Source organism: Ovis aries, chromosome 12, assembly GCF_016772045.2.
Source record: "Ovis aries strain OAR_USU_Benz2616 breed Rambouillet chromosome 12, ARS-UI_Ramb_v3.0, whole genome shotgun sequence".
Classification (NCBI taxonomy): Eukaryota; Metazoa; Chordata; class Mammalia; order Artiodactyla; family Bovidae; genus Ovis; species Ovis aries.
The window spans coordinates 54,481,904-54,508,125 of record NC_056065.1 but is presented as its reverse complement, the minus strand read 5'-3'; the positions used below and the strand labels follow the sequence as shown (position 1 = coordinate 54,508,125).

General features: G+C 36.3%; 1 protein-coding gene across 9 annotated transcripts in view; it reads right to left on the bottom strand.

Annotated features, from left to right (window-relative positions):
* The window catches only part of KLHL20 (kelch like family member 20), a 67,982-nt gene that overhangs the window by 7,283 nt on the left and 34,477 nt on the right, over positions 1 to 26,222 (bottom strand). For all 9 annotated transcript variants that reach the window (XM_060396617.1, XM_060396616.1, XM_042257461.1 and 6 more), the window contains 7 exons: positions 13,406 to 13,564; positions 12,360 to 12,454; positions 9,738 to 9,853; positions 4,087 to 4,270; positions 3,121 to 3,264; positions 1,116 to 1,249; positions 296 to 504 (listed from right to left, as the gene is read on the bottom strand). In XM_060396617.1, coding sequence (XP_060252600.1) covers positions 296 to 504; positions 1,116 to 1,249; positions 3,121 to 3,264; positions 4,087 to 4,270; positions 9,738 to 9,853; positions 12,360 to 12,454; positions 13,406 to 13,564 — 1,041 coding nt within the window. The remainder of the gene's footprint in view (positions 1 to 295; positions 505 to 1,115; positions 1,250 to 3,120; positions 3,265 to 4,086; positions 4,271 to 9,737; positions 9,854 to 12,359; positions 12,455 to 13,405; positions 13,565 to 26,222) is intronic.

Sequence of the window (26,222 nt, the reverse complement as noted above, 5' to 3'; positions counted from 1 at the left end):
TGTTATACAGCAGAAATAAACAATGTAAATAAACTAAAATTCAATAAAAATAAATCATAAAAAGAAATTCTCTAAGTAAAGATATGATTGGATATAAGTTATGTATCTTCTTGTGATAACAGTAATTAAAAGAAGTTAACATTTTTCTTTTCCAGTACAAAAGTAATAGGGGTTGTTCTGCATACAGAGTGCATCCTCTCTGTGTCCCATTGTATTATATTTTACAGATCAGACTTCTGCATAGCCCTCCCTCTTTTGGTGCTTGCTTTTCAGTTTCCAGGAGCCAGGCACTTACTCCACTACGGCGGGATGTCATAGCCACCACTGGAGACCACTGGTTAGATCTGGGGTTGTATCTCTCAGCACTGCTAAGCTCTGTAGTGTCATCTCTGCCTCCTACGGCATAGATCATATCCTGATACACTGCACAGCCTAGGTGTTTCCTCCGGGTCCCCATAGGGGCTATGGTGTGCCATCTGTTTTCCTGAGGATTATAACGCTCCACTGCAGGGAAAAGAAAAACCAGTAAGTGACTGTTCAATCATTTCCTCCCACCTCTAGTTTTCTTCATAGCTATTCTGCTTTTTGATAACATGTTTTTTGGTTTTTTTTTAAAGTAAGCAGTCTGATTTTTGCTTTTGAGAAAGACTCATCTACCTCTGGACAATACCACTATACTCTCATCAGGGACTGATTTCTTTTAGGTATGGCTGGTGGAAAGGACATGTGTTGGTGTCAAAGTACCTATTCTAAGCTAGGTGACTTGTGGCATCTCTTTGTATGTTTAAATGAGAGGATAGCTATAAAATGGTTTATAGGAATAAGTTTCTCTCTCTAGCATTTATATAAGGTTAATTTATATAGCATTATATAAATGCTATAAATTCCCAGTAACTTGTGAAATGAAGGGAGAACGAAATACTTTGGAAATACACCAGTAGACTATGGCTGCAGAAGACCTGATGAAGAGCTATGAGTTGCACTCTCCTAGTGGAAAAATAATTTTCTTAATAAATTATAGGATAACATGGACGTCTTATACTTTTTGTGAGGGGACTCTCCTAAGAAAGATGTGTTGACTGGGGGGCACCAGACTGACTTGGGAAGGGACTAACCTGTGTTGAGTGGAGATGTCCCATCAGAGCCACCTACAGCATATAAGAACCCTCCTAACACAGCCACAGCTACGCCTAGTCTTCTGGTACTCATAGAAGCCACCCGAGTCCACTTGTTCTCCTTTGGATCATACCTGCAGTAAAAGAAACCAAAGACTGCATGCATGTTTTTGTTAAGTGAAGCTGTTTCCATAAGATATGAAATTATGCTAAAGATATATTAGATATATAGATTTGCTATGGTCCAGTGCACAGTGATTATCTAACATATTTTCCATTATTAGTATTCTGACTTATGATGCTAGAAATCTGAAAACTACATTTCTCCTTTGCTAAGGTGGCTCTCTACTAGATTTTGCCAAAAGGAAAGACTAGACACTTTCTGTTTGTTTGCCAACCCGGTCAATATTGTCTCAGCAATGGCCCTTCATTCTGGCTGTCACAGTTAATTTCAGATTCTAGACTTTTTCTGGCACTTCCAAAGCTAAGCCTTGTTGGAAGTTTTAGTCATAGCTCTGAGAAGCAGCTCCTGAGTTCCTGAGATAACAGTACCAGTGCTCCAGTTATCTACCACTGTGTAACAAACCACCTCAAACTCAGTGACTTTACACACTAACCATATGTTTCCATGAATCAAGAATTTAGGAAGGGCTTCACAAGAAGTACACACATAGTACAGCCACTATGGAGAACAGTGTGGAGATTCCTTAAAAAACTGGAAATAGAACTGCCACATGACCCAGCAACCCCACTGCTGGGCATACAAACTGAGGAAACCAGAACTGAAAGAGACACATGTACCCCAGTGTTCATCGCAGCACTATTTATAATAGCCAGGACATGGAAGCAACCTAGATGTCCATCAACAGACGAATAGATAAGAAAGCTGTGGTACGTATACACGATGGAATATTACTCAGCCATTAAAAAGAATACATTTGAATCAGTTCTAATGAGGTGGAAAAAACTGGAGCCTATTATACAGAGTGAAGTAAGCCAGAAAGAAAAACACCAATACAGTATATTAATGCTTATATATGGAATTTAGAAAGGTAGTAACAATGACCCTATATGCAAGACAGCAAAAGAGACACAGATGTAAAGAACAGACTTTTGGACTCTGTGGGAGAAGGCAAGGGTGGGATGATTCAAGAGAATAGCATTGAAACATGTATATTATCTTATGTGAAATAGATTGCCAGTCCAGGTTTGATGCATGAGACAGGGTGCTCTGGTGCACTGGGATGACCCTGAGGGATGAGATGGGGAGGGAGGTGGGAAGGGGGTCAGGGTGGGGAACACATGTACACCCATGGCAGATTCATGTCAATGTATGGCAAAAACCACTACAATACTGTAATTAGCCTCCAACTAAAATAAAGAAAGAAAGAAAGAAGAAGAAGAGAGGATGAAGTATAGAATGCTCTTGCCAGTAATTAAGTACATGAGATTCCAAGACCTAATCTCTAAGATAGAATGACAAAAAAATGATGCAGCAAGAAATTAAGAATAGAATCTATTTCACCAAAATTCACTGATCTGTAAAAGTATACAATAAATCAAGGCAGCTCACTAATATTTCCCTAAGTATACTTCAAGAATTAATGAGAATCCATATATAAAATACTTTACAGTCCTTATAAGATATATACTGCACCAAGAATTAATCATTTTTCTGAAGCAATTCAGAGGAAAGTCATTCTAAATACTGGGGGAAAAAATCAGAACAGATTTCAGAAGTTGGTATGCTTGATATCATACATAAAATGTAATTTAAAATACGATTCCAACATTTCAATGTTAGGCTCAGCCTGTATAACATATAACTTTAAAAACTGGGTTATATCTTTCATCTTCCTAGACTATAAGGTTAACTGAAAACCTTTTCCTTACAGCTCATGGGAAATCTACTGGATAGTGATTTTCTAGTGTTCTAAATTTTTCCTTTTAAAAAGCCCTCTGTATTCTTTTTTTAAAAAAAATGAAAGTGAGTTAAAAAAATCACCTTTCAACAATGTTGAGGCAAGACACGCCATCCTGGCCACCCACAGCATAGAGAAAGCCTCCAAGCACAGCCACACCAACACTTGTCCTACAGGTGCTTGTAGGAGCTACATCACTGCTCCACTGGTTTGTTTTGGGGTCGTACCTGCAGAGAACACATCAAGACAGGGTCTGTATTACACAAAGAAAATTTGGCTAGGCTTATGAACACAGTGACATATGATATAGTTAATATTTAATCATTTCCACCCTATTTAATTCAATTTGTTTTTAAGTGTGTGTTTTTTTAAACTTCTATGGCACTGATTCTTCTGATGTTCACGTTATTTTTCTTTTCAACTACAGAATTTGTATCTCTAGATCTTGATACACTGAAAGGTTTCATAGATGTATTTCATGAGTATCAAGAACATGGCTGAATGAAAAAGGGTAGGTGTCAAGAAGCTAGAAGTTATTAAAAAATCAATTGTATGTTTCCAGTGTGCCAAGCATTGTGATAGATATGGGAGAAGATATTTTAGCAATTATAGCCAATGTGACATGAACAAGTATATTCAAAATACTTGTGAAAGATCAGAGGACTGAGTAATTAACTAGTCTGCATGGTGCCAGACAAGGCTTTATATAATAAGTAACCTTTGAATCTTTAAGAGATATTCCAGGGAAGAGAGAACGGCATGCAAACATATAGGCAAAAAGGACGAAGGGGGATAGCATGTCCAGGAACTGCAAGCAATTTGGTGGGTCTGCACTAGAGTGTTTAAGAAATAGTGGTGTGCTGAGGAATACAGACTGGAAAAATAGGTGGAGGTCAGATCATAAAGGACTTATGTGTCACAGTAAGTGGTCTAGGCTGCCAACTAGTGCCACAAACACAAAACTAAAGCAACAAGTTACATCAGTTTCTAATTAGTATCTCAAACAAAACAATATGGATAGTACAGAAAAAGATTCAAATTCACCTTACCTTTCAACACTGTTGAGATAAGAGGATCCATCATGGCCTCCTACTGCATATAACAGGTCATCAAGAACACTGACTCCAACTCCACACCGCCTTTTGCTCATTGAAGCTACCATTCGCCATTCATTAGTCTGTGGATCATATCGTTCAACACTAGAAATGGCATCTCCACTGCACCAGCCACCAACTGGGGAAGTAACACAAACGGTCAGGAGAATATCTGTCCTAAAGCATATCACTCACTGCTAACCATTAAATAGCCCTAACGCTTGGACTTGCCAGATGCCTCTAGAAGCAAGTTAAAACATAAATTATGATTTTTGCTTATTCCACTGGGATTACCATAATCTTATTCTTTTTTGGGGAGGGATTTTTGGCTCATCTACTCATGATCTCTTTGTAGACTGTCTTGTGACTAAAAATAATACAGAAACTCTTATGACATATTTCAAAATGTTTTGCTTTCTGTTTATCTGGTCTGTATTGAATTCTACAATATCCAACATGACATTTAAGATCAGAAAACGTTTTGAATAAATTACATTTTTCAAAAGTAACACTCAGAATAAAAGGTTCAAGCAGAGTTCAGTAAAGCTCTGAGTGCTCCCTGAAAAAAAAGAAAACTAATTATAGCAGAAAGTTTTAATTTGTTACTCTTTAAAGTCATCTCTACTTCAATCTAAAATAAGAGCTAGATTCTGGAGCATAGAGGGTGAGGTCTAAAGATAATTTAACCTCAAAACATCTGAAAACTAATGGTTTCAAGGAGGTCTCAATAACTTTCTGAGCCAGAATAAAATGAGAATGTCTCTAACTGTCTTCTGCTGGACTTGAAAACTCACTTCCTTATTTCAAATCTCAATATGCTGTATACATTTATAATAAAATGTATACATTTATAATAAAATGTTTTCATTTAAATTAGGATATTCAACTAATACTAAGTATTCAACTAAGTCACAGTAAGTTTTGTATATATCAATTTGCTTCAATTTGAATTCTGTTCTGCGATATATGTCTGGAGTTTCAATATCAGAGAAAGCACCTTCACTTCTAACATAAAATTTGGCTGTAAATGTGAGGGTTATAAACACCTGAGACAAATCAAACAGCCTAATTATTAAAACTCAGGCACAATTTTATAATGAAAGCCACTGAAACCAGCTTTTTATTGGATTTCATGGCTGCAAATGAAGTTAATATCACTTCATAAACTGTGGTTTTTGATACTAAAGGGAAAAAAAGGCCATTAAGAAATCAAATTTAAACCTTTCTTGTGACCCAGGGAAACAAGAAAAGGAAAGAGCTGTTCAATTCCACTGCCTCATGGCAATTTTATGTGAACTATAATTTCCAAAGCAGCAGGTGATTGCAATAACTGGGACTGAATTAAGTCATTATTAGAAGTCAAGCACACAGTACTTGGGGCATCCCATGTGGCTCAGTGGTAAAGAATCTGTCTGCCAATGTAGGAGATGTGGGGTTTGATCCCTGGGTATGGAAGATCTGTTGGAGGAAATGGCAACCCACTCCAGTATTCTTGCCTGGGAAATTCCGAGGACAGAGGAGCCTGATGGGCTACCATCCATAAGGTTGCACAGAGTTGGACATGACTGAGTGAGTGAGCACACATACATGCACATGGTATTTAGCAAGATAAAGTGGATGCACAGTTTCTGCTGTGAGAATTACCAATTTGTGTTAAGTGATGTACTTGAGGAAAAATATTGCTGAAAAGGGGACATGGGGTTTTATACGTGTGAGATGTTGACTCTAAAGAAAAATTACTTCAAAGACAGATTTGGTCACAAAGTGTTACCTTAAAGTAGGCAACTTTCATAAAGTATCTGTGATAAAGATCAAAGAACTGTGAACACTAAAAAGAAAAAAAAGAAACACAGAATTGAGAAGCATCAAGAAACCTAATGGAAAACAAGAGGAAAAGCCAGAAGACATCAACAGGAGTAAATGCTTCTGAGTAAAAGAACTACTGAGGTTATAGATTTGATCTTAGGCTTCCAGGATGAAGAAAGGAAGACTAAATTTCCAAAGATAAGTGAGAACTGGTAATTTGCATTCCAAAGATAATGTAAACAAAATTACAATAATAAAGAAAATTAAGGATTAAGTTTAAAGTAGAGACAGATGAGTCAAGATCTACAATATCAGTGTAATAGTATGACTCAAGAATAAAGGTCAGATCTGGCATAAAGAGACTAAGAAAGCAGGGAAAACCAATACCAGTTGTAGAGAAAAGCCATTAGAAAAGACCAGCCATTAGAAGAGACCTAATGGCTTTTCTCTACAAATGAAAATGGAAACCTTGATAGTGTAAAAGAAGTGACAGATGTTTTAACTTTTATTCTTTATATTTTTCTGTTAATCAATTTCTATATTGCATGTGTGAGTGACTGAAAGTTGCTCAGTCATGTCTGACTCTTTGTGACCCCGTGGACTATACAGTCCATGGTATTCTCCAGGCCAGAATACTGGCCAGAAGGGTAACCATTCCCTTCTCCATGGGATCTTCCCAATCCAGGGACTGAACCTAGGTCTCCTGCACGGCAGGCAGATTCTTTAGCAGCTGAGCCACCATATTACACGTGTATTCACTTCTATGTTCAGAAAAAGAAAATGTTACTCAAAAATAAATCTTTCACTTACAAAGTGACATTAACAATCCATTATTCTTTCCAAATTTTACTTTTCTATTCATTACGATGGGTCAATGCTAATTTCTCACTAGTGTTCAGCAGGATCAACAGCATGCAGTTAATCTTTATTTAGTGCCTGTTCTGACAAGATTGCTATACAATCTAGAAACTACAAAGATAAATCAGAACTGGTCCTTGCTCTGAAGTAATAACAATATAATAGAGGAATCAGATACCCAATCAGCAATATGAAATTATGAGATTACTAGCAAGAGTTTGAGATCATGAAATTGATCCAATTTAAATGGCTTTAAATGGCTTCTAAAGAAGGCAAAGTGTGATTCATTAATACCGTTATACAACCAAAACGAATGAGATTTTAGTGAAGATGGTTACAGATTGAAAACATGGCACCTGACAATTTATAATCATGTCACATTAGAAGAAAATGGTGGGAACCAGCAGGATAGAGATGGCAGTTGTTGAATAATCCAAGTGAAAGAAAGAAAGAAAATTAAGTTGCTCAGTCATGTCTGACTCTTTGTGACCCCATGGACTGTAGCCTACCAGGGTGAAGTCAAGTTTAAATTTCTGTTTAATAGAGCTACATTATTTTCTCTCAGCATCCCCAAAGGTGTACCTTGTCTAGTTCCACTGGATAGGTATCTTCCCACCACTGAATCCAGAAAGAACCCTAGATGTGAAATATACTTCCCATACACCTATTTGGTTTAGTCTCTAGCTTTTGATCATATAGGGGTTCTCTTCTGTTCCACTTTCCCCTGAGTTTCCATTATCCGCCCCTCTTCCTTAATCTAGTTGTTAATCTCTGCCAGAATGTTCTGAGGCTCATGAAGCAGTAGTATCCCTACTTCAGGTTCTATAACAGCCAAGTAAAATATTTAATAGATCTTGATAACAATGTACATACCTCCACAAAGATGGCCCTACTACTAGAATTCCTGAAACCAACCTGATATCATGAAAATAAACCACAGGTATCAAATAATTAGATTTTGCATCCTTCTAATTAAAAAAAAATAGATAACCAACTTTCAAAATTGGGGAAAGAGAAACTCTGATGTTTATAGCATTCTTATATGTACAGGGAGCTGGCACAACAAACTGCTTTTATAAATAAAAGAACTTTAACAATATAATTTATCTAGTTTAACCAACAAAGCTAAACTAATGTTATAAAGATTTCCCTGGGAACTTAACCAGATCTGGCAATAAATTTATTCACCAACTGATGGCAACTATAGATGCTATGTGGGAGTGAAGAGGCAGATGTATATAGGTGTGAGCATGCAAGCAAGTGTCTGTGTAAACCTAAATGAGTATGTGAATATGTATCTGAGCATGCACATATAGGAATGAAAGTCATAGGAATAAATAAGAATGATAATAGAAATAAATTTGCTAATAAAAATGAACAGAGGCATTAGGATACTAGGAGTATAGGAGAATTCAGAACATGATAAATTAATAATTGAGTTTGAAATCTAAAACAAGAATGAAGGAATGCTTTCAAAAGAGAGAAAAGCCTTATGAGGATTAGAGAGAAAAAGAAAACTTGGCATCCATTTTCTTCTTGAAGAAATGCAGCAATACTCTACGTGAAGAAATTGAGATGAAAAAATTTAAAAAGGAGAAATCAAACATAAATTGTCAAACTTTTCTTCTAAAAATGTAAGGGAAAATATATTCCCACTTGCCAAGAGAAAATAAAACTGAAGGGAAAAAGATAGGCAGCTGGTTAGGTTGATGGGAAAGGATACTATGACCCAGTGATTCTATGGGATTTCCTGATGAAAAGTGATAGAAAACTTCACACATCAAACAGAATCCCAGGAAGCCTATATGTAAAAGTAATGGAATTCTGAAATGTGGGAATATAAATAAAAAGATTACCATAGGTTCCATCTTTTTCCATGAATCAGGATTTGAAAGAAAAATTGAAGAGAAAGAATTTGCTATAGATTGAATGTGTCCCTCCGAAATTTATATACTGAAATCTAATCCTCAGTGTGACAGTATCAGGTGGTGAGGCTTTAGGGACGTGCTCTGTCATGAATGGAATTAGTGCTCTTATAAAAGAGACTTCACAGAGATCCTGAGCCCCTTTCTCTACCTGAGGACAGAGCAAAAGATGAAAAGATGGAGTCTATGAAGAAGAATGAAGCGGGCCCTCAGCAGACACCAAAATACTTCCCAGCCTCCAGAACTATAAGAAATTAATAAATTTCTACTGTTTGTAAGCCACCCAGTATATGCTTTTCTATTATAGCAGTCTGAGCAGACTAAGACAGAACTAGTGAGAAAATGTTTTACCAAACATTGTGAAAGTTGTTATTCAAGTGACTAAGGGAGCTGAATTTATGTGGATAGAAGTAAAACATCTAAGATTGAAAGTTCTCAGATATTTAGGGGCAGATGGTGGCAGCAGAATGATACAACACGATGTCTCGGGCTCAATCTAGCTCAGGAGAGCTACAAAAGAGTGTAATTGTTTGATGTAAGATAATGTTTTTTGACAGTTCCATGTACTTATGAGGTGACTTACATACTGGAATATAAATTCATGCATATGACTTATTATAACAAAACATCCAGTGCATGACATTTTTAGGTTATATAAAAATACAGCATTCTTTCGAAAGTACCAGTGTTGGATCATGAGTTAAGAGGCAAGATACATAAATTATTTTTTGTTTTCAAAAGGTGTGTACATTTTTTTTAACATTAAAAATATTTTATTTATTTATTTTTTGGCCACGCACTGTGTGGCATGCAGAAGCTTAATTCTCCGGATTGAACCTGTGCCTCCTGTAGTGTAAGTGTGGAGTCTTAACCGCTGGACCACCAGGGAAGTCCCCATGGTAAGTCATTATGTATTTCTTATGACAGTGGATATCACAACTATCCAAAGGACTGCTCAAATGACAATTTCTCATGTGGAAAATATTCAGTTTAGCCACAGTATATTAAGATCCAAACCTGCAAAGAGTACTTCTCCACATCGAATAGGTTTCCGTGGTCTTGTCCTTGGTCCTTGCATTAATGGTCGTTCTTGAGGCAATAGGAGATAGTTTTTAGCCTCATCTACCAAGTCTCTGTGAAAAAAATTCTGCCTTTATTCCAAATGTCTAAATAATATTGTTAGGCAAATCTCAATACAGTTACGGTATATGTAAGATGGCAAAGGGGAGCAGCATAAATCAAACCAAATCATGAATACCAGCCAGCATTTTTATTAATTTAGGCTAGTTATTTATTTTTTGGGGCACATGGCATGTGGGTTCTCAGAGATTGAACCCGTGTACCCTGCACTGGCAGCTTGGAGTGTTAACCACTGGACTGCCAGGGAAATCCCGCCAGCCAGTATTATAAAGGTCATGAACATGACAGCAATGATGCCAGTCACACTATGAGTTGTGAGTTGACTGGTATTTCCATCATGACTTTATATCTTACTGAAAATTAGTCTAAAACTCAACATACTTGAGACTAACAATGACTTATGGGAAACTAAAAATTACAACTTAATTACCAGTCTGCATAGTCACTGCCTTCTAGTGAACTTGATTAGCTTTTGCAGGATATTGGCAAAGGAGCACATCAGCCACAACACTAGATATTTGCTAGATTAATTTAAGTAATAAAACTAGGTCAAAATTTGGATTGTTAAAAAGAAACACCGTACTATCATTTAATATTAATTTTCTATTTGGGACTGTATGAATAGTTCACTCTCAAGAAATCTATGGAGGATGAACAGTTTTGTCTTTTTCTATGAAGATACTTTATGAGAAGAATCTAGTAATTACACTTGTTAAATAAAGTATCCTAACTTAAACTATTTATGTACTTACTTCACTTGAGTCCTTTGAGTGATTCAGTATCTGACTAGTACAAATTCAATCTGTTACTCTGTTCTTTCTCAACTCTGAAAGTGCTTCCTAAATTACACTATATTTCCATTTCTCTATTTATATTACAACAAGTAATTTATTCCTGCTGGACCAATGCAAGGCGCGACCCAATAATGTACTTCCAGTATATGATTTGCTAAGGCCTCTTCTGAATTTATGCTAAAAATAAAAACAAAACCCCTCAAAATCCCAAGCTGATGATCAAGAACTTTTTCTAGCTTCCCCAGCTAAAAACAAAGATTGTGATCTCCTTCTTGCTGGTTTTTAATTAAGTTGTTCAAGCGTTCCTAGAAAGAATATTACAGAGCTAATACTTAGGGGCAAACACAAAATTAACAGTAATAAGAATAACAGGGGCTTAATACATATTAACTCATTTATTCTCCACTACAGTTATTATCCTTATTCTATAAATAAAGGAACTGTACCAGAAAGAGGTTCAAGTAACTTGAATAAGGTCACACAGCTAGTAAATAATAAGGTCACGATAAAAGGAATGGGCTGCTTCCTTTTTTTAAACTTTTTATTTTGTATTGGGGTGTAGCCAGTTAACAATGTTGTGATAATTTCAGGTGAATAGCAAAGGGACTCAGCTATACAGTAGGTCCTGTTGGTTATCCATTTTAAATATAGCAGGGTATACATGTCCATCCCAAACCCCCATATCTTCCCCTCCCCCCACTCCAACAACCATAAGTTCGTTTAAGTAGGAACAGGCTTCTTTTAAAAGTAACTTTGTGAGTATTTAGGGGAATTAATTACTATTTGTCTTTAAGTTTAAAAGGTAAACACATAAAAACCCTCTCTAACACCTCCTGTTAAGGGAACAGGCTTCAAATTATTGAAGAAATGCAAATGAATCTATTATGTTCTATCTCTGCCCTAGAGATCCCTGATTCTGGAACAAGTTTCTTTAGTCACTAAGGGAGATCCAAAGGTTTGTGTAGTTTAAAGAGAATTCTGACTCACTGTTTCATTTTTATAAATGTAACATGCTGGGAAGAAATGGTTAAAAACACCAGGAGGTTTCATATTTGAAACTAAACCATAAAATCTGTCAAGTGGAAAAGTAGTTTATTAAATTTTATATATACTGTAGTTCAGAGATAGCCCAATAACATAAACGTTTTGTTTGTCTTGTAAAAACATTTAGAATTTCTTTCAATCAAAAAAAATTTATGAAACTGTCTCATCAAACTCTAGTGGAAATCTTTCCATAGCTGCTTTAAGGGTGTAGCAGACCTTTAACTCTGTCTACAAACTCAGAGACAGGGCTGGTCCTATTTCCTAACAAGGCATATGTGATGGAATGAAACAGTGCTCTGACACACTTTTATGATGGAGTCAACAACATTATTTAACTTATCTCAAGAAAAGATATACTGGCAGAGCACTGTCTCTTCAAACTCAAGCTTGCATTAAATCTTAGAAATCTACCTCTTTATTGCCACTTCTACCCCAATAAATACCACGCATTAAAAAAAAAAAAACTAATGGAATGGAATACTGGAAATTCAGTCTTCTCTTCTTCCATCTCCTCTTGACTAGCCCAGGAGAAAAATCTGTTAAATACTGCCTTGATTACAGCACTAAAAAATATAATATTTAGGAAGCAATACAAATAAGGAAATTAGGAGAGAACAGGAATGTTTAGTTGTTGATTTTTTCCATCCAGGACCATTCATACCTGCATTCTTCATCACTTTTGATGAGGGGATCAGAGCCTACAGTGCCCACCAGGAACTTGGGACTAAGCAAAGGCAACCGCACATGCTGTAGCACCTATGAGATAATAAACACTATTAAAGGCACAAACGCCATCTGTAAGGTATTTAAGAGAATACATAACTCATGCTCCCCGATTGTGTTTCCAATTATCTTGAGATCTAACTGGATTAATTAATTGATCTAATAAATAATGAGGGTGGAAGGCATAAATACAAAACTAAATTTATTCCAACCACCAGTTCACTAACTAGAATAATCAGTATCACTTTAGCATGCTTCTTTATGCTTTCAGTAGTATAAGCTCTTCTAATAACAGTCTAGAAAAATATACTATCAAATTGCTAAGGACTGTAATCTTGCCTGGAAAATCCCATGGATGGAGGAGCCTGGTGGGCTGCAGTCCATGGGGTCGCTAAGAGTCTGACACGACTGAGCGACTTCACTTTCACTTTTATGCATTGGAGAAGGAAATGGCAACCCACTCCTGTGTTGTTGCCTGGAGAATCCCAGGGACGGGGGAGCCTGGTGGGCTGCCGTCTATGGGGTTGCATAGAGTCGGACACGACTGAAGCGACTTAGCAGTAGCAGCAGTAATCATAATAACAAGAACATCAAACATGTCATTTAGTGACCACTCATGACCCATCTCATTCCTTTACTCTTCAAACTGTGGTGGGATTTCCAAATCATAGAGAAGGGAGACATGATAACTGCCATCCTTGCTTCCTTTTGTTCATTATGTACCATTTAGGTTCTGATTTATGCTATAGCCCAAACCTAGAGTTAATGAGAAACAGAGGAAACAAAGGAGCAAAAAGCTCATAATGATAAACACTTAAAATGCTTAACACTTAATCTCCTTGGTTATTTGGAAAGAGATGGTCTTTCTTACTGTCTAATACGAATGACAGTGATAACTGTTTTGTTTTTTTTTTTTGCAAATCAAATATGTATTGTTTTATCCTGTACAAAACAGTTTACTTAGAGAAGCATTTCCCTGCATACCTGGGGTAACTGAGGACGTCTTTCTTGAATACTGTATTTAACCCAGGCCATCACTGCATTGAACACCTGTTCTTCACTGCGAACATTTAGCTCATCACTAGATATTATATCAATGAGTTGATTGGCTGGAAGCAACATGAACTCTTCACTTTCCATCACCTGTTTGAAGTTAGGTAAGAATAAAAGGGAAAACATTTTGTGATCAGATTTGACTGTTGCAATATTTTCCTTCAGGGTCGTAGGGCAAAGCTTTATTTCACAATGGAGCTGAAGTTCAATATAGTACCAGAGGACAAGAAAAGTTTAAAAAGAAAAAAAGATAGGTAGAGCACAGAAGGTTTTTAGAATGATGAGACTATCCTGTATGATACTACAGGGGTGGACACATGTCATTATACATTTGTCAAAACTCATAGAATGTACAATACCAAGAGTGAATCATAATGTAAGTGATGGACTTTGGATGCTAAACATGTCAATGCAGGTTCATTAGTTGTAACAAACATATTTCCCTGGTGCAGGATGTTGATATTGGGAGAGGTTATGTGTGTTGCTTACTAAATGGACATGAATTTGAGCAAACTCCGGGAGATAGTGAAGGACAGGAAAGCCTGGTGTGTTACAGTCCATGGGGTCACAAAGAGTTGGACATGCTTAGCGACTGAACAACATGTGTGTGTGGAGAAAAGGTATATGGGAACTGTACTTTCTAATCAATTTTCCTGTGACCCTAAAACTACTCTAAAAGATAAAGTTTATTAATTTTTAAAAAAGGGAACATAGGAGAATACAGATGGAATAATTCAAATTTAGGAAAAATAGTAATTTGTGATTTAGACAATTTAAGAAAAAAAGGATGCTTTTTTTCCTCAGTATGAAGTATCAAGATAAAAATTTATATTCAAAATATAAACTATACCAAATTATAACTCCAGAAATTAAGAGGCATATAAAAAAATCAAGAAAAGCTTTCAGAGGAAGATTAGTTGCTGAAAGGGCAATGTCTAGGACAGAAACACCAAGGGGCCAGTTTGAAAAAAGAATGAGGGTGTCAGCATTTCTGTAAGCAAGAATAACATAATGATATAAGCCATTAGACCCAAGAAAACCCCTCTGAGGGCCACACCACTCAGATATATTCATATTCTCATACATATATATGAAACTATAAACATATAATTTATCTGTATCCAAGGTTTGAGGAATTGTCAGAATGCAGATGAAATGGCAACAAGGATGTTCTCTGATTGTGCAGTTCAGCCACAAATCTCAAAATCTTGTAAATCTTGTCAAGACTGTATGTGGAGTAAAAGGGACAGGGTGCAAAGCAAACAGTCACTGCTATACTTCATGTGGCTTCTGTCTCATTCAGAACACTGTTCTGCCTGTGACGTCTATTAGTGTAGGAAGGATATAGTTTAAGAGCTCAAACTCCCACCATGCAACCTCTGATGCATATGCTATATTCTCTCAGGACAGGGCTATTTCCATGCTCATCAAAAAAATCAGAATATTTAGCAGGATTTGAGATAAGCCATAACAAGTTGACTACTTGGTTAAGAACTTTTTCCCAAGCACATCAGAAAAAAAATACAAATCTCAAAACAGTTAAGGGCCATATAAAGTCAGCTGTACTTATAGTAAAAAATACTAAAGAGCACTTCAATTTTTATGCCACAAGTCTTCATATCATCTGACTGAGAAACCCTCTGGGGCTCAGGAAATGAAATTGGAAACCTTTAAATTTTACGTGAGGTTGCTTAGCCAGGTCACTTAGTAGTTAGAATGCCTGCACTGTATCCTCTGCAGCAGCATTGTTGGATTTAGCAAATAATATATGGCATGATTATCCTAAAAACTACTTGTTCATCTGGAATAAATTCAACTGGACACACTGTATTTTGTCTGGCACACTTATGTTGGGGGGTGTAAAGTTAAGGGCCAGATTTGGGGCCAAGTTCTAGATGAAGTATGCTGACCTTCAGCATGCAAAACTTTAGCAAGGCTGTATGTTTCTTTCTTCTTAATTTTTCTTCAATTTGATTTCTTTACTAAAGACAAGTCATATCATATATCTTTGTGAAGTTCCTTAACATTGTTTTAGGATCTTGTCAGAGTATAAAAATTTCCCTCAATTTAGTGATTATAAAACAAATATTATATAAATATCAAGGATCACCAAGTTTGAAGTTTATGAATAAATCACTCTGATATTAACAAGTCACTTAATGGAAACCTTAGAGGACAAGAAGACAAAAACATCTGTATGAGAAAATATTTTTTGGCACTAAGAGTAAAAAGAATACTTTTGATAAACAAAGATATTAATGATCTACCATTAGGGCAAATCTAGCACTAAATTCTATCCTCGAACCAAACAACCAGGTTAAGAAAATACTGCTTTAAAATACTCGCCTTTTATTTTTGAAGTTTTTTTTTTAATGTGGATCATTTAAAAAGTCTTTATTGAATTTGTTACAATATTGCTTCTGTTTTATGTTTTGTTTTTTTGGGGCTGAGGCATGTGGGGTTTTTAGCTCTCTGATGCATGTAGGATCAAACCTGCATCCCCTACATTGTAAGGTGAAGTCATAACCATTGGGCCACCAGGGAAGCCCCCAAATAATTGCTTTTTAAATAAGAGTTTCCAGGAAATCTAAATTCTAAGTCCCACACTATTATGGTAAAAGCTTACTTTTAGTTTCTTCAGATAAATGTAGATGCAGTTTGAAGAATGAATAAAGCTGAAAACAAGAATGAATAAGGAAAATATTCTAGAGTTGTAACAGAAATGAATGGTGAACTCAGTGGCATTGAGTTGAAAGAAAAAAATTATGTTTATGAGTAAGCACAACACTGTATGAATTAAATTTGTTGTTGTTTAGTTGCTAAGTCATGTCTGACTCTTTGTGACCCCATGGACTGTAGCCCACCAGACTCCTCTGCCTATGTGATTTCCCAGGCAAGAATACTGGAGTAGGTTGCCATTTCCTCCTCCAGGATGAATGAAGTTAGGCATAAGAAAACAGAAGGAAATTAAATAGAGATTTAAGTCTGAAAATAATTTAAATGAATCACAAGTGGTAAGCCCTAAATGGTGACTTATTTTGCATCTACACAGAACCATTCTAGTCCATGAACAAAGTAAGGTTTTCTTCACTGGGATTTCGTTATATCAGGTTCACTCTGGAGGTAGGGTTAGAACTGCAAGGGATTCTAAAACCTTCTGTACTATTAAGAATATTCTTCAGATATTTGTAACTATCTTAGAACTAAAACTCAAGCTATGTTTAAAGCAAGAAATAAAAAAAAATCAACTTTATTTAAAACATACAGTTCAATAAATTTTGATAAATGTACACATGCATGTAACCATTAACACAATCAAGATATAGAACATTACCATCATCCCCAAAGAGTCTAAAGCAGGGATTTCTTAATCTGGGGTCCAATGACTTTGGCAAATTATTTTGGAAATTCTCAATGATGGCAAATCTTTATTTTTCGCAGAGTGGATTTTATTTTTAAAAATAGTGGAACAAAGTTAAAAGTCAAATCCGTTAAAGAAGTTGTAGGAAGTTTACTCTGAATGAAAAATTAAGTTTCACTATAAAATACTGATGCAGTTAATTTTTATGAAGTATAAACTCCATTTAGTCATGATTATTCCTCCTTAATATTTTGTTGGAATCAATATTATATTAAGGATTCTCCCATATAAATTCATGAGCGGTAATGATCTGCAGTTTTCCTCTAGTGTTTGTGGTTTGCACATTAGGGTGATTTTGACCTTATTTGGCAACCTCCTGCATGTTTTTCTGGAAGATTTTATATAGGGTTACATTATTTCTTTCTGAAATGTTTTACAGAATTCACCATCTGGGATCGCTTTTTTGTGGGAAGGTTTTAAAATTATTAATTCAATTTCTTTCACAGATATAAAGAGTTATTCTGGTTTTCTATTTCTTAAGTTTTTGTAATTTGTGTTTTTCAAAAAATTTGTCAATTTCATCTTAGTTGTTGAACTTAGCAAATTGTTGCTCATGATATTCTGTTTTATCCTTTTTAATGTCTGAGGGATTTATACTGATGTCTTCTTTTTTATTTCTGATACTGGTAATCTGTATCTTCTTTCCTTTTTTTCTTGATAAGTACAGCTAGAGGTTCATCAGTTTTTTTCAAAGTAACATTGATTTTTGCTCTATTCTTTATTCTTTGTTCCTTCTATTTTGGGTTTAATTTGCTTTTCTTTTTCTAGTTTACAAAAGTAACCATCAGAACAAAAATACAAACCTTCCTATATACTAAAAAAATTAAGGACTTCCCTGGTGGTCCACTGGTGGGGAATTTGCCTGCCAGTGCAGGGGACACGGGTTCAGTCCCTGGTCCAGAAGATCCCACATGCCATAGGGCCACTATGTCTGTGTATCACAACTACTGAGCTCATGCTCTAGAACCCAGCAGCTGCAACTGCTGAGCCCATGAGCAGCAATTACTGAAACTCACATGCCCAGAGCCCATGGCTCTGCAACAAGAGAAGCCACTACAATGAGAAGCCCAAGCACTGCAATGAAGAGTAGCCCCCATTTGCTACAACTAGAGAAAGCCCATGTGCAGCAATGAAGACCCAGTATAGCCAAAAATAAAACAAATACATCTTTAAAAAAGAGAATCTATAGGAAAGAGAAAATCATAATAGGAAAAGCAAATATATGAAGGGATTATAGATCACTTAAATAAACCAGTAAGAGGTTTCTTTTTAAGTAAAACAAATTTATGAAATTGATTATAAATACAACAGCAAAAGCATTAACATGAATATGTAAAACAGGACATCGAAATGATAAAATATAGGGGAAGGAAGTAAGAAAATGTAAAAATTTTAAAAATGTATTTGAGATGATATAATTACCAGTTTAAAGTAGATACAGTAATGGGTTAACATACTTGAAAACCAAGGTAACCACAAATCAAAAACATACAATAGATTCACAAAAAGCAAAAAGAGAACTCAAGCATAATACAAAAGAAAACCATCAAACACAAAAGGAAAAATAAAAAGAATAAAGTAATACAAAATCAACTGGAAAATAAGGTTTAAAATGGAAATAAATAAATATATGTCAATAATTACCTCAAATGTCAATAGACTAAATGCTCCAGTCAAATGACATAGAGTGGCAGATTGGATAATAAAAGCCTAAAATATGCTGCCTACAAATGATGCACTTTAGGATGAAAGATACACACAGACTGAAAGTGAGGGGATAGAAAGAAGATACTTCAGGCAAGTGGAAAGGATAAGAAAGCAGGAGTAGCAGTACTCATATCAGACAAGATAGACTTTAAAACAAAGACCACAGAGAAAGATAAAGAAAGACATCATAAAAAGACATTGGTAAAAAGATCAATATAAGAAAAGGATATTATACTTGTTAAAATATAAGCCCACAATATAGGAGCTCCTAAATACCTTAATTAATACTAACAGACATAAAGGGAGAAATTGCAAGGAATACAATAATAGGAGACTTTAACATCCTGATGACATCAATGGACAGATCATCTACACAGAAAATCAATAAGGCACCAAAGGTGCCTTAGGTCAGTCTACTAAGGCAAAAGCAAAAATAAACAAGTAGAACCTAATTAAAGTTATAAACTTTTCCACAGCAGAAGAACACCATAAACAAAACGGAAAGACAATCTATAGAATGGGAGAATATATTTGCAAATGATGCAGTTGGCAAGGGCTTAATTTCCAAAATACAAAAATGGCGCATATAGGTCAATATATTAAAAAAACAAGCAATCACATCAAAAAATGGGCAGAAGATCTAAATAGACATTTCTTCAGAGAAGACATACAGATGGCCAACAGGTATAAGAAAAGATATTCTACACTGTTAGTTATTAGAGAAATGCAAACCAAAACTGCAATGGGATATTACCTCACAACGGTCAGAATGGACCTCATCAAAAGTTCTACAAATAATAAATGCTGGAGAGAGTGTGGAGAAAAAGGAATCCTCCTACACTGTTTGGAGAAGGCAATGGCAACCCACTCCAGTACTCTTGCCTGGAGAATCCCATGGATGGAGGAGCCTGGTAGGCTGCAGTCCATGGGGTTGCTAAGGGTCTGACGTGACTGAGCGACTTCACTCTCACTTTTCACTTTTGTGCACTGGAGAAGGAGATGGCAACCCACTCCAGTGTTTTTGCCTGGAGAATCCCAGGGACGGAGGAACCTGGTGGGCTGCTGTCTATAGGGTCGCATAGAGTTGGACACAACTGAAGCGACTTAGCAGCAGCAGCAGCAGCCTACACTGTTGGTGGGTATGTAAATTGATGTGGCCACCATGGAGAGTATGGAGGTTCCTTAAAAAACTAAAGATAGAGATATCACATGATCAAGCAATACCAGTTCTTGGCATATATCCAGAAAAGATGAAAACTTTAATTCAGAAAGATACAGGCAGCACAGGGTTCATAGCAACACTATTTACAATAACCAAGACATGGAAGCAACCTAAGGATCCATCAACAGATGAGTGGATAAAGAAGATGTGTGTGTGTGTGTGTGTGTGTGTGTGTGTGTGCAAACACACTGGAATATTACTCAGCCATAAAAAATGACAGAATACCATTTGCAGCAACATGGATGGACCTAGAGATTATCATACTCAGCTAAATAAGTCAGACAGATAAATATTATATGATACCACTTACATGTGGAATCTAAAAAAAATGATACAAATGAATTAATTTACCAAACAGACTCACCTCACAGACATAGAAAGCAAATTTATGGTTAGTTAAAGTGGAAAGGGCAAAAGAAGGATAAATTAGGAGTTTAGGATTAACAGATATATCCTACTATATATAAAATAGATAAACAACAAACAATAAGGTCCTACAGTATAGCACAGGGAACTACATTCAGAATTTTTTAATAACCAAAATGTAAGAGAATCTTAAAAATAGCCAAATATGTAGATATATAAAACTGACTCTCATATATATGTATATAAACTTATATGCTATATCATACATTTTATCTATATAAACTGAATCACTTTGTTATACACCATAAAATAACACAAAATTGTATATGAACTACATTTCAATAAAAAAAGTAAAAAAAATAAAAAAAGGGAAAGGGCCCAAATCAATAAAATCAGAAATGAAAAAGAAGAAGTTAAAACCAATACCACAGAAATACAAAGGATCACAGAGACTGTGATGAACAGCTCTATGCCAATAAAGGGTACAACCTAGAAGAAATGGACAATTTCTTACAAAGGTACGGTTTCCCAAGACTGAACCAGGAAGAAACAGAAAATATGAACAGACCAATTACCAGTACTGAAATTGAATCAGTAATTTAAAAATTCCCAGCAAACAAATGTCTAGGACCAGATAGCTTCAAACATTCTACCAAACATTTAGAGATGACTTAACACCTATACTATTCCCAAAAACTGCAGAGGAAGGAACACTTCTGCAATCTCCTATGAAGCCATCATCACTATGACATGAAACCAGACAAAGATATTGCACACAAAAAAGAAAAGTACATGTCACTATCATCAATGAACAAAGATGCAAAAATCCTCAACAAAATAATACTGGCAAACTGAATCCAACAATGCATTAGAAGGATCACCCACCATGATTAAGTGAGATTTATCCTAGGGATGCAAGAATTTTCAAATATCTGCAACTCCATCAATGGGATACACTATACTAACAAACTGAAGAACAAAAACTATATGATCATCTCAGTGGATGCAGAAAAAGCTTCTGATAAAATTCAGTGTCCATTTATGATAAAAATTCTCCCAAAGGCACGCATACAGAGAATATACTTGCATTTCCTGTAAGATCAAGAATAAGACAAGCACGACCACTCTCACCATTTTTATTCAACATAGTTTTGGAAGTCCTTGCCACACCAAGCAGAGAAGAAAAATAAAAGAAATCCAAATGGGAAAGGAAGACATAAAACTGTCACTGTTTGCAGATGAGATACTATACATAGAAAATCCTAATGATGCCTTCAGAAAACTACTGCTGCTGCTGCTGCTAAGTCGCTTCAGTCGTGTCCGACTCTGTGCAACCCCATAGATGGAAGGCCACCAGGCTCCCCCGTCCCCGGGATTCTCCAGGCAAGAACACTGGAGTGGGTTGCCATTTCCTTCTCCAATGCATGAAAGTGAAAAGTGAAAGTGAAGCCACTCAGTCGTGTCCGACTCTTCGCGATCCCATGGACTGCAGTCTACCAGGCTCCTCCATCCATGGGATTTTCCAGGCAAGAGTACTGGAGTGGGGTGCCATTGCCTTCTCCGTCAGAAAACTACTAGAGCTCACCAATGAATTCAGTATAGTTGCAGAATACAAAATTAATACACAGAAATCTGTTGCATTTCTATAAACTAACAGTCAAGTATCAGAAGGAGAAATTAAGGAAACAGTCTCACTTATCATCACATCAAAAAGAATAAAATACCTAGGAATAAGCTTGCCTGAGAAGCAAAAGACCTGTGCTCTGAAAACTATAAGATACTGATGAAAGAAACTGAAGACAACATAAATAGATTGAAAGATTGTGTTCTTGGATGGGAAGAATCAATATTGTTAAAATGACTCTAGTCCCCAAATCAACCTATAGATTCAATGCAATTCCTATCAAACGACCAATGACATTTTTCACAGAACTAAACAAATATTTAAAAATTTGTATGGAAACATAAAAGACCTCCAATAGCCAAAACAATCTGGAGAAAGAACAGAGCTGGAGGAATCATGTTCCCTGACTTCCAATTATACTACAGAGCTATAGTAATCAAAACAGTATGGTGTGTGTGTCTTGTGTGTATGCTCAGTTGCTCAGTCATGTCCAACTCTTTGTGAACCAATGCACTATAGCAAGTCAGGCTCTTCTGTCCATGGGATTCTCCAGGCAAGAAACTGGAGCAGGTTGTCATTTCCTTCTCCAGGGGATGTTCCTGATCCAGGGATTGAACCCATATCTTCTCTGTCAGCAGGAAGATTCTTTACCACTGAGCCACCTGGGAAGCCCAATCAAAACAGTATGGCACTGACACAAAACAGACGAATAGGTTAATCGAACAGGACAGAAAGCCCAGAAACACAATGACACATTTATGCTCAAATAAGCTATAACTAAGGAGGCAAGAAAATTAGAGATACCAAGGGAACATTTCACGCAAAGATGGGCTCAATAAAGGACAGAAATGGTATGGACCTAACAGAAGACATTAAGAAGAGATGGCAAGAATACACAGAAGACCTGTACAAAAAAGATTTTCATGACCCAGATAATCATGATGGTGTGATCACTCACCTAAAGCCAGATATCCTGGAATCGGAAGTCAAGTGGGCTTTAGGAAGCATCACTATAAAGAAAGCTAGTGGAGGTGATGGAATTCCAGTTGAGCTATTTCAAATCCTGAAAGATGATGCTCTGAAAGCACTGTACCCACTGTGTCAGCAAATTTGGAAAACTCAGCAGTGGCCACAGGACTGGAAAAGGTCGGTTTTCACTCCAATCCCAAAGAAAGACAATGCCAAACAATGCTCAAACTGCTGTACAACTGTACTCATCTCACATGCTAGTAAAGTATCGCTCAAAATTCTCCAAGCCAGGCTTCAGCAATATGTGAACTGTGAACCTCCAGATGTTCAAGCTGGTTTTAGAAAAGGCAGAGGAACCAGAGATCAAATTGCCAACATCCGCTGGATCATGGAAAAGCAAGAATTCCAGAAAAACATATATTTCTGCTTGATTGACTATGCCAAAGCCTTTGACTGTGTGGATCACAATAAACTATGGAAAATTCTTCAAAAGATGGGAATACCAGACCACCTGACCTGCTTCTTTAGAAACCTATATGCAGGTCAGGAAGCAACAGTTAGAACTGAACATGGAACAACAGACTGGTTCCAAATAGGAAAAGGAGTATGTCAAGGCTGTATATTGTCACTCTGCTTATTTAACTTCTATGCAGAGTACATCATGAGAAATGCTGGGCTGAAAGAAGCACAAGCTGGAATCAAGATTGCCGGAAGAAATATCAAGAACCTGAGATATGCAGATGACACCACTCTTATGGCAGAAAGTGAAGAAGAATTAAAGAGCCTCTTAATGAAAGTGAAAGAGGAGAGTGAAATAGTTGGCTTAAAGCTCAACATTCAGAAAACAAAGATCATGGCATCTGGTCCCATCACTTCATGGGAAATAGATGGGGAAACAGCGGCTGAATTTATTTTTTTGGGCTCCAAAATCCCTGCAGAGGGTGATTGTGGCCATGAAATTAAAAGACACTTACTTCTTGGAAGGAACATCATGACCAACCTAGACAGCATATTAAAAAGCAGAGACATTACTTTGTCAACAAAGGTCCATCTAGTCAAGGCTATGGTTTTTCCAGTAGTCATGTATGGATATGAAAGTTGGACTATAAAGAAAGCTGAGTGCAGAAGAATTGATGGTTTTGAACTGTGGTGTTGGAGAAGACTCTTGAGAGTCCCTTGGACTGCAAGGAGATCCAACCAGTCCATCCTAAAGGAGATCAGTCCTGGTTGTTCATTGGAGGGACTGATGTTGAAGGTGAAACTCCAATACTTTGGCCACCTGATGCGAAGAGCTGACTCACTGGAAAAGATCCTGATGCTGATTGAGGGAAAGATGAGGGCAGGAGGAGAAGGGGACAACAGAGGATGAGATGGTTGGATTGCATCACCGACTCAATGGACATGAGTTTGAGTAAACTCCGGGAGTTGATGATGGACAGGAAGGACTGGCGTGCTGTGGTTCATGGGGTTGCAAAGAGTCAGACACAACTGAGCAACTGAACTGAACTGAAATTGAAGGAGGCAAGAATATACAATGGAGAAAAGACAGTCTCTTTAATAAGTTGTGCTGGAAAAAACTGGACAGCTACATAAAAGAATGAAATTAGAACATTCTCTAACATCATATTCAAAAGTAAACTCAAAATGAATTAGGAGGTAGGGATTCAAATACATATAATATTATATATAAATGGAGAAGGAAATGGCAACCCATTCCTGTATTCTTGCCTAGAGAATCCCATGGACAGAGGAGCGTGGTGGGCCATGGTCCATGGGGTCACAGAGAGTCGGACATGACTGAAGTGACTAAGCATGCACTATATATAAAATAGATAACCAACAAGGACCTATTGTCAACCACTATATTCAATACCTTATAATTTATAATGGAAGACAATGTAAAAAGAATCATAATGATCACTATATTGTACATCTAAAACTAACACAACATTGTAAATCAATTACATTTCAATAAAAATTAAAAAAATAAACACCCCTCCACCAAAAGTTCTATGAATAATACTATGAATTAAACTGACTGTTTTTGAAAAAAATAGAAAAAAGCCCTTCAAAATGGATTAAAGACCTAAACATAAGACCACATACTATGAAACTCCTAGGAGGAAACATCAATAGAACATTCTTTGACATAATCACAGCAATATATTTTTGGATGCATCTCCTAAAGTAAAGGAAATAAAAGCAAAAATAGACACATGGGACCTAATTACACTTAAAAGCTTTTGCACAGCAAAGAAAACCACTGACAAAACAAAAGAACAACCTACTGAATAGAAAGATATTTGCAGATGACACAACTGATAAGGGATGATACACACTGAAAAGTTCAGGAGTAAAGGAATATGATGTATGCAACATACTCTCAAACTGCTGAAAGAAAAATATATAATAAGGACAAAATGATAAAGAAAAAGTAGCAAAATGTTAACAAGTGATGAATCTCAGTAAAGGGTATGTGAGTTTCTTCTTTTTCCTACAGTTTTTTATATATATATATTTTTGATGGTTTTTTCAAATAAAGTTTAAAGTTTTTTTCCAATCTGATAGGTTAAGAAATGTTGTTTTAATGTATTTTTTTTAGTTATGTGTAATGGTATCTTTTCATGTTTAATTTACATTTAATATTTTTATACATTGCTTATTCATATCTTTTGCCTATTTTTCTGCTGTATTTTTTTAATGGTTTTTCTCATTCAATTTGTATGAGTCTTATAAGAATTAGTATTTCTTCTGTCATGTATGCTCCAAATAGGTTTTCAGAGTTTGGTATTATTTAATTTAGTTTAAGGTGTTTTTTGCTTGTTACTGTTGTTATGAACAATAACATTTAATTTTTATGCAGTCAAATTTATCAGGCTTCTGGGTTATATCCTGCCTAGAAAGGCCATTTTTACCCTAAGCCTAGTAATGCTTTCTTCTAGTACTTTTAGAATTTAAATTTTGGGGTTTATTTATCCATTGAGAATTCCATCTGTTTAAAGAGTTTATTTCCTGCCCCCCCAAATAACCAGTTTTACTAATGACATATATTAAACAACTTTACCTTCCTCCACTGACTTGATCAAAGCAGTCAATCCTAAATGAAATCAGTCCTGAATATTCACTGGAAGGACTAATGCTGAAGCTGAAGCTCCAGTTCTTTGGCCACCTGATGCAAAGAGCTGACTCCTTGGAAAAGACCCTGATGCTGGGAACAATTGAAGGCAGGAGAAGGGGACGACAGAAGATAAGGTGGCTGGATGGCATCACCGACTTGATGGACATGAGTTTGAGCAAGCTCGAGGCGTGCTGCAGTCAGAGAAGCCTGGCATGCTGCAGTCCATAGGGTCGCCAAGTTAGATAGACATGACTGAGCGACTGAACTGAACCACTGATTTGAAACATCTATTTTTGGACTCAGAGCTACACTGATTTGCTC